We start from the raw sequence: 17,662 nt of genomic DNA on the forward strand, positions 1-17,662 counted from the left end.
CTGCAAAAAATCTAGCTGAACCAATGCCCTGCAGTTTACCACACACCTAGAGGTCTCGCCACAGACCTTACCACTCAATACACTCCCACTAGTATCCACAACCCCAACCTGCTCATTATCAAAATGCCACGACTGGACCTTATGTAACATAGGACTAAACACCCTAGGAAAACCTTGCCTCACTCTACCCACCCCTTCCCTTCTATTACCAACCAAAACACCAAAAAATTGGTCCCCAACCTCTTCTTGACACCTCAATTCACCTTCCTCCTCATCCGATATAACTACCACCTCATCCTCTTCGATCAAAACGGGCACGGCCATCTTGCCGGCCGTTCCTAACTGTCTTTTCTCTAAAACTTGGTCATCTGACCAATCAGAGACCAAGGGGGCGGCCATTTTGCGCGCGCCTCCCAAGGTTCTTTCCTCTAATGAGGTGCTCTCGCTTTCCTTGCCTGTTTCTACAGGCGGTAGGGCCCTCTGGAGCTTACGAGCCGATCGCGCATGTGCGAAAACGGCCCGCGCCCCCATGCGCCCAGGAGTGCGCACCGCACCTGCTGTGGCCGCGCCCCTACCCCCAGCAGCCACGCGCCTGGATAATGACGCTCCCTGCCTACGGGGAAAGCGGCAACCACCTCGCCGCTTCCCCACGACGCCTGCAACTGGACATGGCATCACAGAAAGCGGCTCATCATCGCTCCGAGGTGAGCGCGCCACTTTCCTTCCACCCGCGCTTTTTGATTTAAACTTTTTACCATGCTTAACCGGCGAAGTACACACCGCCACTGCAGCTGACACACCCTCAGCTGACAATCTCTTAGGACGTTTAATCCCAACCCACGCTTGCTCCAAAACTCCTTCCCTCAGTAAGTCCTCCCTACCCTCATCGTGCAGCACCTTGAGCGCCTGAACTACCCTATTAGGTTCCATGTTACCCAAAACAAAGTCTACCACAACACACTAACTCCTCCCAAAACACAGTAAAGCCCGCCTCTAAATTCACAAACTCACAGAAATAATCCCTGGCACGAAGACCAAAACGCCCCCTGGGTGTGACAACGGCCAAAGAGGCCGCCCACACCCAGCCCCTGTCCTTTATACCTCCCCCACGTCACAAACCCAGTCCCTTCCCCAAACCAATCCCCAGTCGAGTCTGTGGAACGTTCCACCACAGCCCGATAAACCCGGGGGGAGACGGGCAAGCCCTGTACTCCCCCCAAGTCCCCATTCTTGAGCAGTGTACCTGCACATAATGGACGCATGCGCGTGGTATGTAACCTGCGCATGCGCATGACATGGGGCGCACACCCTTCTAGTTAACTCAATATTATGTTCTGCTCCAATGCCAGAAGTTGCTAATGCTGCATGTGTGTCCTCTTTGTAGTGTTACTGTATATGTCTTCTGCTAAATTGTGGTGAACAGTTTCCATTATGACCTGTATCTGTGTCCCTGTGATGTAGATAATCCTTATGTACACCATTGTATTTTAAAAAATGTAAGCAGAATGTGCGTTTTATAGGTGATCTGGCTGTATTGAGGCCCGTTTAATCTGTAATGCACTCATCTAGCCATGGCATTTTAGCCAATATGCATTGCGTTCTGGGACTTGTAACAACAATTCAGATATTTACCATTTCACTACTTAAAGCACAGAGACAGTAAGTGTGTTGCCTCGCATCACACGATTTTCAGGAAAGCGCTGAAGCCAGGCATTAAAACTGTGGTGTCAACCGTCTACAATGCACAGCTTGGTTCTGAGGTCACGTGTCCTCCCTTAGGCCACGTGTCCTTCCTTAGGTCAAAAATCGCATGCAAATTGATGTTGGCTAAAAAGCCATGACTTTCTGTGGGTGTCGCACATAACACTGGGCTACATGACCTCTCTGTGGATATCTCTACATCACGCATGAAAATAAAATCATGAAGCAATTGTCTTTCATAGACCCACACTCTTTCATTCTTTCCGCCTAGTGGCGAGACCTGGAAGCTCAATCCTTGCAAGCTGCCTCCGCTTGGTATGTCTGCAGGAATCTAGGTTTATGCCTTACGAGAAGGAAGAGGTTACATGCACTATCTTCTGACAATGATCTGCAACGTCTTCATGAGTGACCCCTCCCACACGTGTAGCGACCTTACTCGCTTTGGCCTTTTTCGCACACATAGTGACAGTCTATGCTTCCTCCTTGCTGGTCTGGCCCTCACATTGTTATGGTTCTTTCACACAGTGACCTTCCCTTCACCCACTGTCTTTCTCAGTGGAACCACAGTTTGTGTTTCACCATCGTGTTTTCCTGACAGATGTCCCTTCTTCCACATGCAGTGACCTCCCGCTAGACAGCAATCCTCCCCTCGGTGTCATCCACACTCCTCTCAGACACCTTGACCCTTCACCAGCTTTCTTTGGACATGATGAACTTCCCCTCACACAGTGCCCTACCCCCCCCTCTTTAAACGTCCCATGACAGTCACCCACCAACATATAACCCTGCCCTTACACACAGACCCTTCATTTGCACACAGTCACAACCATTCAGTGACCTTACACTTTCCTTTTACACCTGGTTACCTTCCTCACATTGCAACTTTCATCTTAAACACAGTAATATCTCCGCCATCCTAAAATGACTCCACATCCACACAATCTTCCTCCTCCAACACTCATTTGATTTTTATTTAGTCTAATCTCTGTTTTGTTGGTCCCACTCTTCCTTTTTTTTGTCTGCATGATAGGGCGTGCGCATTGGTGAGACCTCAGCTAGTGCTGTGGCCTTGAATGTAAACCAGGCCGAACGAGTGAACGTGGAGCGTGGCTGCAGCGTGCCAGACCCCTGTGACTCCAGCCCTTGTCCGGACAACAGCTACTGCAACGACGACTGGGATAGCCACTCATGCAGCTGCGACCCAGGTAAGGAATGTGGTCATTGGTCACCGCAAGATGAGATGCTCACACCAGATAGGTACTGCGTGTATGCACAAAAGGGCACACATGCTACATATTAGTGATGGTTACAGTTTTAGAATTACTTGGGAGTGAACACTGTCGGGGAAATAACATTCACATCTACAGAATTCATAAAGAGCTCCTCTAGCCTGGGATGTTGTTCAAACGTTGCTTCAGACATCTACTTGTCCCCCCCACCCCCAGGCACTGTTCTGCAGTCTCTGTAGAAGCCTAAAATGTTTCAGCTCCCGGAAAGCTTCACCTTTTCCTTGGGAAGTGGGGTGTCACCCTTGGAAGATTCCATTCTGATGCCTTTATCTTCCTCTCAGTCTCTTTCACTTCTGAAGAGAAAATCATCTTTCAGGGAGGGTGATCCTGAGTTGTTTAGGAAAGGGTTTGTGATGTGCACTTGCCCTGCTTGGATGCCAGCACATCATGGACAAGGCTAAAACAAGCCTGTCTATTCCTTTTTGAACTAGTACTTCTCTGGAATCATTTTCTCCTTTTTGAATCACCCTTCCCTGATATTTCGTTGGTTTCTCTCGGTCACCCCTGAGTTCGCTTTTATTTACGTATGCCATAAAATAAGGGGAGGAGAAGGAGTTTGAAGGTGACCGTATCATCTTCCACCAGGCTAAATGTACAATATTCTATGTAAGGTCTACTGTCTGCACAGACGTGAGGGTAACAATGGAACCCTAGAAAGTCATTACAGCCCTTCAAAGAAAACCCTAAAGGAAATTGTTTTCTTCCCTTTGATGGAGCTTCCCTGCTGTTGCATTGGCTTCTCTCAATCACCTCGGTGTTTCCTTTGAATGACATCACTGTGCTTATACTGTCTGCGTTTGAGAGCCAGCAGAAAACAATAACATTTTAGTATGAGCAAAGAACTCAAGGGAAACTGTAAGCTGGCCTACACCTACTTTGTATCCGTGTCCCCCTAGTTCGAAAGCCACGGGACTAGATGCAATATGAAGAAACTTTAATAAGTATTACGATGGCGAAGTTCATGTTTTTAAGGTATTTCATGAAAGTAAAGAACTTTAAAATGAACCGGAATCATTTAAAGATTTTAGTTCGTGCCTTTCATGTTGCCATATATATCTTAATAATACTAATCTAAAATAGCTTTAGAAATCTGTTTCTTGAAATTAGAAAAATATGAAAATGCACCGAATTTTAGCCACACGCATAGAAATGCCAGAGTTGTAACAAATGTCTGATAATAAATTAAATATTTTCGAGACCTCTAATATGGCAGGGTACCAGAAAGCGGAGAAGGACATTAATGGAGCTGAAGCAAGAATAGAGCAGTTCTGCAGTTCGGAGATCTGGGTATTGTTGTGCCACAGTGGAATGTTTTAAGCAGACCATAAACTTTTAATACAATAACTACACAGTTTGGATAGGAGGACTGAGTGAAAACGTATCAGTTTTTGGACCCATTCTTCTTTATAACATGAATATGTATCCTCTGTTTATTTTTTTTTATTTTTTTAAACTGGAGCAGTAGATATTCTAAATATTTCTCAGCACATCTTGAGAGATTAATAGCTACATATAGTTTAGAAGCAAAATAAGATTTGGTAAAATACCTGTACAAAGTTAAATTTGATGCAAGACACTATTACTTGGCTTTGCTAACACATTCTATAAAAATCTGTCTTTGCTTATTAAGAGTTGGCCAAACTGAGGGGGTTATTACAACTTTGGAGGAGGTGTTAATCCGTCACAAAAGTGACGGTAAAGTGACGGATATACCACCAGCCGTATTATGAGTCCATTATATCCTATGGAACTCGTAATACGGCTGGTTGTATATCCGTCACTTTACCGTCACTTTTGGGACGGATTAACACCTCCTCCAAAGTTGTAATAACCCCCTACATGTCACTTGTATCGTTTATGTTGGACAGTTTTCCACTAATATACAAACTCATTTTCTTTAAAAAAAAATATTTGTCTATATAAATTTTACTTCATATATTGTGGAGTAACAGACAGGACAAGGATGGTTTATAGGGTGCACAAACGTGAGTAGTTTGTGAGATGCGCACAGGCACAAAAAGTAGTTGACCACCTCTAATTATTTTTGGCCTGAAGTCAAAGCACCCCTGAAATATCTGGCAATTGATTTTGTTTTGTGAGACAAAGCCGGGAAGATAAGAAAGGCACATTGTACATGGTAAGTAGCTTTTTAAGTTTGCAGTGCCTGTCTTACTTTCAAGATCTATTTACTGAGTGAAATGTGCAAAGCATTCTCAGTAACCAAACGTTGAATGTGTGTGTAATCTCCACTCTACGCCGGGATATTACCACATACATTTAAAATGTTTAGCAAACGTGTTTTAATACATTTGTGGCACAATAACTAAACAATTGTCGAAGTTATTTAGGAAATATAATGCACACAATATAAACAAATCATCCTTCTCGACCTCCTTAAAAAATATTGTAAGCAGTGCAAGATAAATGATTCAACTTTCACTCTTCAGACATTCCAAAAAGTGACGTACCAGTGTAGGTGGGTGACGTATCTATCATTTCTAAAACTTGACAAATCCTTTTCTCCAGACAGGCCTGTAAGTTGAGCTGAGAGTGCCAGTGATCGAGCTCTGCACCACTAGCAAAGAGTCTGAGGCAACGCTGGGCTCGGGGAGTTACAGCTTATTTCATATATCAGCAGCAACTGTGGCAACTACGTCACTGTGCTGACATCCCCGCATGGTCGACTGACTCCCAAACTCTGTTCTCATACGTCTCTGTCGCTCAGTGCTTGTTTCAGATATTAAGCTAAGCTGCAGCGTGCCAGTCAGAATCCACAGCAGTTTTTCAACACAATTTATAATGCGCATGTGACTAAAATCACTGTTAAAAATCCTAACAAAATAATGCAAACAATAAATGCAAATTGTCGTACTCTGCCTGCTTCTAAAATGGATGTTAAGTGTCACAAGGATACTGTAAATACCTAGTCGTTTTGCAAAACCAGTCAGTGGTGCTGGAACAGTTTTCAGACTGGGGGCTCCGCCGTCAGCATTACTTCACTAACCCCATAGGGATTCTGAAAAGTCCAAGCGTTGCCAAAAGAACAAAGGTAGGACATGAGCCACACCCATTCAGCAGGAAGGTGGCAAAAGTGTAGTTTGTAGCTGGTGTTGCATTTAGGAGCACACTGTCTTTTTTTTTAAAAAAATCTGTTTATTAATTATAACAATCACATACCAGTACATTGGCTGTTTATGATTTAACAAATTATTTGCTTACATATATAAACTTGCACAGCTTCGTTGCATATTAACTGGTATGTAGGAAAAAAGAGAAGAAATCAAATTATAGACAAAACATAAAATATTGCTAACAAAGCAGAAAAGAAGAAACATGCAGCTTAAATACTGTGCAACAAATACTTGCCGAGTAACAATGCAGCTCAGCACGGCTGATGTCATTAATAATATATACTACCTCAGACGGAGGTAAGGAGACGTTAGAGGAAGGATTGCATCTTATATATGTAAATGTGTGTAGAGCGGGGGACAGGAGTGAAGCAGGGATTTACATTTTGCGGTGTTCAACGGAATACTGAACAGGATTAGCATTAAGCGAGCTGGGTTTGACCTGTGCGCAGGTTTGTGTGCAGTGAGAACAGCCTGGTGTGTTAAGTTAATACTTTGAGGATAATAATGAGAATGTCAGCAATGTCAGTAATTGAAATTGAGGCAGTTCAAGTGTCCTACTGACCATATCCACCTGGTTGTTAGAGTTGTGTATGGTGCGCTATTCACGGGGGGTGCAAGTCATCGCGCGCTTCTATTGCCACCACAAAAGTGTTCCAGACTTCGGGGCCCACCTCAATGAGACCTCTGCGTTGCAGTAGATTGAGTGTCTGCGCCTCAGCCTGTGAGCGACTATGTAAGTCACGCAGCCAAACCAAGTGGGATGGAACATGTGGAGCCTTCCAATGTGTTGCGATCAAACGTTTAAAGACAGCAAACGCTAGGTCTATGAATCTGTGTGTCTGTTTATCTTCCTTAGTACGGTGACGTATGCCTAATAAGCAGGACTCTGGTGTGGGGGATAATGCGAGGGATGAGATGTCTGCTGTGGCGTCTGTAACTCGGTGCCAAGCTGAGTTTATTGAGTGACAACTCCAAACCATGTGGTAAAAGTCGGCTGCCGGGAAAGCACATCTTGGGCATGAAGGAGTTGTGTTCGGGTATATTCTTAGAATGCGGGCTGGGGATAAATAAGATTGGTGAATATAATTGAATTGGGTGTAGCGTAGGCGAGGATTTCGGGATATTGATTTAATCGTTGCAAGAGCCGCAGACCAGGTTTTTTGTGGTAATGGTGTAGGAAGGACCATGTCCCAGCGTGCCTTAGCGTGCGGCAGGGTGGTACAGACTGCTGCTAATAGTATATTATATATTTTAGTTATGGTTCCTTTTACGCTACCTATTGTAAGGATAGTAGTGAGCAATGGAGACTCAGGAGGCTCGTCATTGCCGAGGCCCCAAATTTTGTTTAGTAGCCGTTTAATGGCGCTATATGTCAAAAAGGCTCCCTTATGCATCACCCCGGCCGACACCAGATCCGTAAAGGAGTACAACGCGGAATTGGAGTACAGATCACCCACCTTCAGCATATTTATGTCACGTGTGTTATGATGTGTTGAAATAATTTGGGTGCCCGGTAATTGAAACAGCGGTAGCAAGGGTGAGTAAGGGGGGAAGAGGGTCTTGCCACGGACATATCTATGCCAACAAAAGCGAGCTGCCTCCATCAGTATATATTTCGAGGATAAGGAATGAGGGGTAGATAACAATGTGAGCAGCAGCCCCTGTGGGGCCACGCATGACTGCAGCATTACGCCCTCAGTGGAAGGGGCATCACGCAGCCATGCAGTCAGCCACGACAATTGAGCGGCCGCGTAGTATCTTTCGAGGTTAGGCATGCCCAGCCCGCCCATTTCCTGCGGATGTTGTGTTATGGTCAACGCTACTCTACGTCTATCTTTGCCCCAGAGTAAGTCGGTTAACATTGAATGTAATTTACTAAAGAAAGAGCGTGGCAGACACACTGGAAGGGCAGTGAAGTAATATAGGAACCTCGGGAGGATAAGCATCTTGGCAATTGCTACACGGCCCATCGGGGATAAGGGGAGTGAGCTCCAGAATGGTATCGAGCTGCGGGTGGATCTCACCACTCTGTCGATGTTGCCCTCTTTTAGATCTATAACAGAGTGGTAAATCTGCACCCCGAGGTATTTAATGGTCGTATGCGACCACGGCAGTTTGTACTGCGGTAGTGTCGTATGTGTGTCAGCCGGAATGGGGACAAGAGGGAAAATACTGGACTTAGACCAGTTGACGTGTAGTCCAGAGGCGAGGGCAAAGGAGTCCAGCAATGCCAACACCTCTGACATGGAGGTAGAATGATTACGCAAATAAATCAGGGCATCATCTGCATATAAAGATATGACATGATAGGTGTTAGAATCCGGGATGCCCCACTTATGCGCGCAGCTACGTAATTTGATTGCCAATGGCTCCATGGCAATGGCAAACAGCAAGGGGGACAATGGGCAGCCTTGCCTGGTGCCTCTGCTTATGGAAAATGCTTCAGAGATAATACGACCATTTTTTACACGTGCTGTGGGCTTAGAATACAGTGTTTTGATCCAGTTTATGAAACCGGGTCCAAAACCGAACGCCCTAAGTGTGCAAAGAAGATAATTCCAGCTTAGAGTGTCAAACGCTTTTTCAATATCTAAGGAGAGGGCGACCGCTTCGGTGTTTGTGCTGCTGTGCATTATATGGAGCAGCCTCCTAATATTTAGGAAGGTGCTCCTACCAGGAATAAAGCCGGACTGGTCTTGATGTATCAGACTCGGTAGGAGAGGGAGGAGCCTGTTCGCTAATATTTTCCCTAATAATTTGCAATCTGTATTTAGGAGGGATAGCGGTCTGTATGATTTAACATCCAAGGGGTCTCGGCCAGCTTTTGGAAGGACCACTATTAAGGCTTCACGCATAGAGTCTGGCAGTTGTAAATTATGGTGCGCCTCATTAAACACTTCTACGAGCGGGGGCAGGAGATGACTCGGATAAGAGTTAAAGTATTCTACCGGTAGTCCATCCGACCCGGGGGTTTTACTGCGCGCCATTTGTGCTAGTGCTGAGCGCAGTTCTTCAATGGTAATGGGGCCATCCAGAATAGGGGAATTATCGAGGATAAGTTGGTTTTGAGAGACAAGTTGTAATATATCAGTGAGGTGTGATTCCGGCGGAGGAGGAGGAGATGTGTAAAGTGTGCGGTAATATATGAAAAAAGCTTCATTAATGCCTGACTGAGTGTTAACGATATCGTCGGGGTTTAGGCGTATCGCGCCGATAGGCGTTGGTTGTGAGGGCTGTCGAGTCAGCCAGGCTAATAGTCTACCGGATCTATCTCCTTCAGCATGCTGTTTTGTCATATAATGTCTGTAGTCATGTTTGCCCAGCCTAGTATCTGCTTCGTTATGGGCAGCCCTGAGTGAGTTCAGTGTTGTTAGTATGGACTCGTCTCTGACAACCACATTCTCTGCGTTGCGGATTTTTACCTCTAGTGTTTGTAGCTCTTTAGTAAGTGCTTTTCTCACCCCCATCGTAGCTGCAAGGTAGTGTCCTCGTATCACCACTTTATGGGCATCCCACTCTATAGAGCGGGATGATGAAGAGTTTTTATTTAGCAGGAAATAATCAGTTAATTTTTTAGCTATGTCTGTTTGAAAGGGGGGGTCTAAAAGAGCTTCCGGCTGTAAACGCCACGTTGGTATGCGAGTGTGCATATGACCCCAGGCTATTGTTACACATAAAGGATTATGATCTGATATAGTGCGAGCTAAGTATTCAGATCCGCACACTTTCTGAATTACTGCCGTGGATACAAAGACCATATCTATTCTGGTATATAACTTGTGTACAGGGGAATAATAAGAGTATTCCCGTTGGGTGGGATGGGCCGTCCTCCATACCTCACTCAGGCCGTTATTTAAAGCCCAACTTGCTAGTGCTTGAGAGGCGCGGTTGGAAGGAGCTGAGGTAAGCGGGGGGAACGATCGATCTATTTGAGTGTCTAAGACACTGTTGAAGTCTCCCCCCCAAACGCATTCCGACGTAGGGTCGTTAAGGTTGCCGGTAGAAAGTGTGGATAGGAAATCGCGTTGGTCTGCATTTGGGGAGTACAGTGCAACTAGGGCTAAAGGGGACCCATCCAGTATGCCCTCAACTATCACGTGTCGACCATTTGAGTCACATTGTGTGCGAGATACCGAGAATGGGACCCCGGGGGCGATCCAAATCGCTACCCCACGGGCAAATGATGAAGAAGTTGTGCCATGCAATTGCCCCTTCCATTTAGAACGTGTGTTTTCTAGCGTAATTTTAGAGAGATGTGTCTCTTGCAATAGAGCTATGTGTATCTGATGTCTATTGAGAAAGGCATAAACCCTTTGACGCTTCCGTGGAGTTGCCATGCCTCTAATATTCCATGTGAGCACCTTGTATTTTACTATGCTCTGATTAGTTTGAGTGGCCATAATATTTTTGTGATTTTCGTATATTCCAGGGAATGGGTGTCCGCTGACCACGGCGCAAAAACATTGTGATATGCGCACGCTAAGATTGGGTAACTTGTACCTACAATATTACGAGCTTCAATCCTGTTACTATAATAACTATGACATATACGTTTGCTGCTGCATTTGCGATTAACTAGCATGTGACAGAACCAACGATTAAATAAAAAGGTGCACTCTAAAACCACACACAATAACAACTGAATCAAAAGATAAAGATCAATTCCAGCAATTGCTGGCACGAGAGAATGGTCCATATGGAGTAGGGGGGTGTCTGGGAGCATTGTTGCAAAGTCTAGGGTTTACCCTGCCCTGTTCGCTTGTGATGTAGAGTGTGCCGCCCAGGGGCACATCCGATTCACGCGGCACAGCAGGGAGATGACGACGGCGCCCAGAAGGAGGTGTGGTAGAATTGTGATGCTATCTTCACTCTGTAAGAACCAGTAGAACCCAACTGCTTAGCAAATATCGTCCGCTGTGCGTGGTGTGAGGGTAGGGCCACGTGTGGATTCCGCTGAGTCAGAGTTTGGATCTTGCTCCTGCTCAGCGTCTGCTTGTGTAGAGGAGGAAGTTGGTGAAGCGTTAACAAATCTGGATGTGGCCCGCAGGAGTCGGGAGCGTTCAGTTTGCGCTTGTTCAGGCGAGGGCTTCGCGCCTTGTTTTTTGCGCTGTCTACGACCCAACGTGGAGGAGGGTCTATTGACTCCCAGAGCATTTGTATCTAACGGGTCAGCTAGACCCTTGGCATGTAGCCAGGTCCAGGCGTCCTCCGGAGAAGTAAAGAAGAGTGTGCGGGTGTCATCTTGTACTCGAAGTCTGGCAGGGAACAACAGCGCGTACTTAATGTTGTGTTTACGGAAACACGCCTTAGCATGGTAGAAAGAGTTGCGTTTCTTCTGTACTTCTGCTGTAAAATCTGGATAGGCTGTAATCACACCATCTTCGAAGTTTACCGGACCAGATTTACGGAATAACTGTAGGATAAGGTCTCTGTCACGGTAGTTGAGGAGTCTTACTATAAGCGGACGTGGTTGTGAGCCAGGAGGGGGAGGTCTGTCGGGAATCCTGTGTGCCCTTTCGACAGAAAAAAACTTCGGGATGTTGTCCTTCAGAATGGTATCAGTAAGCCATTTCTCTATAAATAGTTCAGCACTGAGGCCCTCGGCTCGCTCGGGAAAACCTACCATACGGATATTGTTGCGGCGGGATCTGCCTTCTGCATCCTCAGCCCTGCGTTTTAAGGAATCCACCTCTGTTGTTAAGTGAGCTAACTGCGATTGAAGATCTTTCACAGTGCGGGGGAGGACCTCAGTGTCTTTTTCAAGTTCTGATACCCTATCAGCTAGTGCGTGTTGGTCAGTGCGAAGTATGTTAAGATCTTCTGTTACAGAACCTATCTTAGCTTCTAGAGTAGTTTTAGTGTCTAGGATGGCTTGTAGTATCTTTTCAAATTGTGATGTGTGTGATTGTAGGGTCAGTTCTAGCTTCTGAAGTGCCACTTGCGTGGTGGCGTAGGGTTCTGAGGAGGATGAGGTGGCATGTTCCATCGTGCCCAACGGTGCACGTGAGGTTTTTGGTTTGACCATTTGGCAAGTGCGGAAACTCTTAGACGTTAGCGTGTTGAGAAAACGCGAGGCAGTATACGACCAAGTCAAGTGTCCTGTCAGTTCAACCTGGACGCCGAGGAGGAGCAAGGCGGGGATCAAGCGAAACTGCTAATAGATGATAGCCTGGCGCTTTTGCTATCATATACGGATCTTAATAATTACAGTACTGGTGTGAGCTTGTAAGCCTAGTTGGATAGGGAGCAGCCCGCTGTTTAGTATAATGGATGTTGCAGCCGCACATGGTATCTTGTGTCTCAAAAGAGATGACTCATGCGTATGCACCCTACAGTTCGGTAACTGTCACCAATAAGCACTCCATTTATAAACGACCAGGACCATTTTACGTTTTCCCCACACTCAGATAGCTGACTTCTTGTCACCTCGAACTCTTAAAGATGGAGCACCGGCCAATACAGGGCAAGGAACCGTGCAGCAGGGGCTGTGGCTGTGGCCTCTTATGCTGGTACAACATTTCACATTAATCCAGTGCGTTTAATTGGCCATGATTAATAATCCAGCGCGGCCTGCAATGTTGGAGCTGGTTGATTTGTAAGACCGTTCCCGCAAGCCACTCCATGCAGGGAGCAGGAATACCACAGGACTGTGCCGCGACTCAACAACGCTCCAGAGTGAGTTTTCAGGGTGTGCGCTCTAATGTATTTCACTGCTGTGTTCGCCTCCAGCGCTCTGATGGGATTTTTATGGCAGAGTTCGGCGCTGTTGTCTGCTAAGGACGCAGCAGTAGAGATTACTGGCCGTCACTTGTTGGGCTTATAGATATGCGGTTTTACGTGGTCCAACCACTAACCGGAGCGCGGGGCGCAATGCAGCTTTAGGCAATCGGGAGGGGTCAGGTCATAGCCACCCACATCGGCCGCATACCTCGATGATTATAGTACGAAGAGGGCTCACCACGGCAAATCACGACCCGCGAGGGGCCACATTTCAGTGAAGGGAGCTCAGCCGGCGCCGTCCTTGCAGGATGTCTCTTACGGGCCGGCGTGTCGTTTCCCTGCTCAGTGCTGGGTTGGGCTCACGCTGGTGTTCTCCATCCGTGCGACACGGTTCACGGGCCACGCCGGTAGAAGGCGCGTTACTTGCGGCACGACCTCCAGGTCGGCCGCGGAGCGGCGTATTGCCGCAAATTAACGGCACGGAGAGCCTCCCCCATTGGGCGAGAAGCCGAGAAAGCCTGCCACGGCAAGGCTTGTTCCGACAGAAATGACGATGTGCTGGAGGTGGCCCGGGCGGCACCACCCCTCCAGCGTGCTCTCGACTGGGCGGCGCGCCCCACCGCTCCTCACCTCCAGGTAGCAACAATGTTGTTGCGCCACATCGACGATGCACGAGCCCGTGTTCCAGGTACGGGACCCGAATGGCGCTATGCCGCGCCCGCCGCAAGCGAATTGTCCGTAGCTCAATCACGGCCTCGATTTGGCCGATTGCCAGCTATGCGATGGCAGTGCGGCTCCGGCTGCGGTCACCGATGCAGCCCCCGGGCAGCACTCTTAACGGCGGTCGGACCCACTCCAAGGGGGGCCCGGGCGCCTCCAACAGGATGTTTTTCCGGGCCAGGGATCGGAGCTGCAGTTTATGCTGCCGCTCTGGTCGCCATCTTGGCCACGCCCCCCTAGGAGCACACTGTCACCAATATAATAATGAACTATGGCGTGGTAAATCACTATCATTTACAGACAGCAAACTTTCAATTGAATACCCACTAAATTTGCACAGACATACAGTTTTACTGATTGAATTACATAGCACTCAAGCCATATGTGGAAATTGGGTTTAAGCAAATATTTATCATTTGCACATCACCAATTAAAGTGTCTTGGTTTGTTTTGATGTTATTAAAATCTTTGTTTCCATCTCACTATAGAGTTAGAAAAAGGGCTTAATTTGTGCTTTCCTGTTTATTTATATTGAAATATTTGTACAGTTCATTTCTAAGTGTTTACATTTTGTTGTGTTAGAAGAAGAATACATCCTACATCCTTTCTTTTCACACAAGCAAGGTTGTCATATTTCACTTTAAAAAATTCCCTCACTTTGCAGTAAAAGAAAGTAAACACCAGTCTCCACGTTAAAATAAGCAGCTATTTGTCAAAAAACTAGACTGACATTTGACCTCTCTCTTTGAACACGCAGCAAATGTGACAAAATAAAAAAACAAATTTAAAATCATCTTTAATGCTCAATCACCTTCACAACTCCTATATGTTTAGTTTGGGGGTGCTGTGGCCACTTCCGCCGCTGCTTCCAGTACCCTTGAAAATAGCGCTACATCTTCCATTCCCCAAACCACCCTAAATGTACACATTGTAAAAGTGTGTATTTAAAGAAAATGTTCTTTGAGTGGTGTGCAGCCACAGAATCTTCCTGAGACCCGCCTTACGAGCAGCAGCCTGACAGTACCACTGATCTAGCTCACAACCTGACCTCAGCTATCGAGCCGAGGGAAGCGCTGCACCCTGAGAGTTGACGGTGTTTCCATAACAGTGCGTGGAATAATGACAGCTAAATTGTTGTCGAATAGTTCACACACTCTCGCACCCTTACAAAATGTGTTCTTCTAGCTTTATGGAGCAGGGCTTTCATCTTTGACTAAATTAAAGGCACCAGTTCCAAATCACGAGCGGGGTCGATGAAAGTAAAATGATGACTGGGAAGGAGGAGTAGGGAAAAAGCAACAACCAGGGCCGAGGGGAGCCTTGAAGCGTGGAAATGATGGCAGGAGAGACATCTGAGAGGATGGGTGAGAGAGCGTGCAGGGATGTGCTGAAAGCAGGCGAGTGGGGAGCAATAGGAGGAGGGAGAGCAGTAGTTGATGGGAGAAAGAGAAAAGATGGAAGCAAAGCCAGTGGAGGATGGTATTGGAAACAACAGATTTACATCATCCACTAAGGTGATCTGTATGAATACCTGAAAACAAGTTTTAGTGCGAGCATCACAAGCAGCCAACTTAGCATTATTGTCCATGCGTCTTTGGTGAGATGTTCCGTGTTAAGGGCATTTGGTCGAGTGATGGCCTGCTCACCTCCTTACATGAAATCGCAGACTTCTTATGCTCGTAAGTCTCAATATTGCATGTAAAAGGAAAATATGTGGCTAACAGTTGACCCCTCTCGTCCATACTGAATACCTGTTATGTGTCAGTAGTGCCAAGAGACCTACTCTTCATTGGACTTTGCACTCTACATAACATGCCTGTTATGTTATGTTTGGACACCATAAATGGTGCAATCTCTTTCATTAAAGGTAACCTCTTCTTTCTGTCTCACAGGTTATTATGGTGATAGCTGCTCGGATGTCTGTGCCTTGAACCCCTGTGAACATCAATCCGTGTGTGCTCGAAAGCCCAGCTCGTCACACGGGTACACATGCGAGTGTCCACACAGTTACTTCGGACCATACTGCGAGAACAAGTGAGTGACAGTGAGCTGGGTGTTAAGGAAATGTTATAAGAGTGCTGAGGAAAATGAGCACCTCTTCATCAAGTTCATCGCTGAATTCCGATAGGAAGCATCCTTACCTACTGTTTGGCAAAATATATTTTTTCTTTCCAGGAAATTTTCCTCATCTAATTTGTCCCAAATCTTAAACATGATATGTATAATGATGTGTCACGATACAAAATCGCTTCTAACTGTTTTTCCCAATATTCATATTCTGCAAATAATGAATCCAACAGCATTCTAAAATCTGGCTGTTTGTAGGAGATATTAAAGGTGCACACTTTTATTCCATACTAATGGAATATGTTTAATGAAGTGATGTTCCTTGCAGGCAAAAAGGGTAGGTTAAATGGTCAGCTGAGGCAGAGGTAGCGGAAGAGGTGAGTAGTAAAAGATTTTGAGCTTTGCTCCTGTAAACTTACAGTAACTTCAGACTGCCCTGTGTGGTGTTGCATGGGTTAGTAGTACCAGAGTACTTTGGCACAGATGTTGGTTTTGCATCCAGAGCAAGAGACCCTCAAGAGTTGTGAGCAGGGTTCGGTAGCAGAAGGATGCTAAGGGCAGCTGCTCGATGTGAGCACAATTGCTGTTGGAGCATCCTTGCCAACTGTCGCCTGATGGATGAAATGTAAAGTGACTGAATCGGGAAACAATTAAGAAAATTACATTTTACCACAGCATGTAACCTGTGTGAAGTCACTGTGAAAGGGCTCTGCCCGTCAGTATTTCTACCACAGCCAGTGTGCATAAAAAGGGAAGAACGTGTTTCTTGCCGATGAAGGTGTAATTGAAGTTTGTCCTTAGCTTTATCTATGCGGGTATGGCACATTACTCTACATGCTGAGGACCTCTTGATGCCCAGGGCTGTGCTCCTGACATTGGGAAACACTGACACTCAGTGCTATACCTGTGCAGTGGGGACACTTTAGTGTTGGTGCTATCTCAGTTCAGTGAGGATACAGTGCTCACCACTGCTGTAACTCTGTACTGAAGACATTTCTTTGAGTATTGTACCAGTGCAATGGCAACTCATTGCTGCCCAGTGTTGTATTTGTGCAGTGACAACTTTCTCCTCTAAGTACTGTGTATGTGCATAGGAGACGCATAGGAGACTTGGCCTCTAGAGCTGTACCTTACCATGGTGTCCAGTGATGTACCTATGCTGTGAAGAGGCATTTGCTGTACAGAGCTGGGACTGCATTGGGCACACATGCTCACATAATACTGCACCTGTGCAGTTTTTTCCTGATGTTGTCTAGTGCTGTGTTTGTGAAGTGTAGATACCCTGGTGTCCTGTGCCATGCCTTGGACGGGAAGAAAGATTGCTGCTTAATGAGGTACCTATGCAATTGGCACACATTAATATCTTGTGCGTTATATGTATGTATATGGTATTTCTATAGCGCAAAGCTAGGCAAAAGGCAATGGTGCGCTGTACATGGTCAAAGACCAGCATAAATTCAACATCTTGTTGTGTAGTGCCGTACCTTGTTTGTTGGGACCTGTTTTTCTCCACTATTACGTTTGCAGGCGATGCTGTATGGTATTTTTCACGTTTTTATTGTTCGCATTACTAGTAACCAGGTTGACATTATTGATGTTTTAATGAGCTCCTCCAGTTTTCAAATGTAGACACTATTGTGCTATCCTGTGCTCGTGCATACACTTTCGTGTGATACCAGGTTTAAAAACTTCCAGTGTGTGGTTACAGGGGTGTAACAACGCAGCTCCAATCCAGAATCCGCTTGATGAATGCTCACACCCTGACCTGCATCAGATGACTCCAGTCTGTGCAGCCAGCAGAATATACCCCCAGCTTCCAGACCCTTCAGTTCCTTATTTCCATAACTAGCCACCTTTCTGTAGTGATTGTGTTTTGATGGTTGCGCTTTCTCTTGCAGGATTGACCAGCCCTGCCCACGAGGCTGGTGGGGACACCCGATGTGTGGTCCTTGTAACTGTGATGTTGGCAAAGGCTTTGACCCCGACTGTAACAAGACCAGTGGAGAGTGCCGCTGTAGGGTGAGTGCCTTGGTG

General features: G+C 46.2%; 1 protein-coding gene across 2 annotated transcripts in view; it reads left to right on the forward strand.

Moving 5' to 3' along the window:
• Positions 1-17,662, forward strand: part of CELSR2 (cadherin EGF LAG seven-pass G-type receptor 2) — a 301,695-nt gene that overhangs the window by 199,295 nt on the left and 84,738 nt on the right. For both annotated transcript variants that reach the window (XM_069238878.1, XM_069238877.1), the window contains exons 12-14: positions 2,732-2,906; positions 15,454-15,595; positions 17,527-17,647. In XM_069238878.1, the coding sequence (XP_069094979.1) occupies positions 2,732-2,906; positions 15,454-15,595; positions 17,527-17,647 (438 nt within the window). The remainder of the gene's footprint in view (positions 1-2,731; positions 2,907-15,453; positions 15,596-17,526; positions 17,648-17,662) is intronic.

This window comes from Pleurodeles waltl, chromosome 6 (assembly GCF_031143425.1).
Source record: "Pleurodeles waltl isolate 20211129_DDA chromosome 6, aPleWal1.hap1.20221129, whole genome shotgun sequence".
Taxonomy (NCBI): Eukaryota; Metazoa; Chordata; class Amphibia; order Caudata; family Salamandridae; genus Pleurodeles; species Pleurodeles waltl.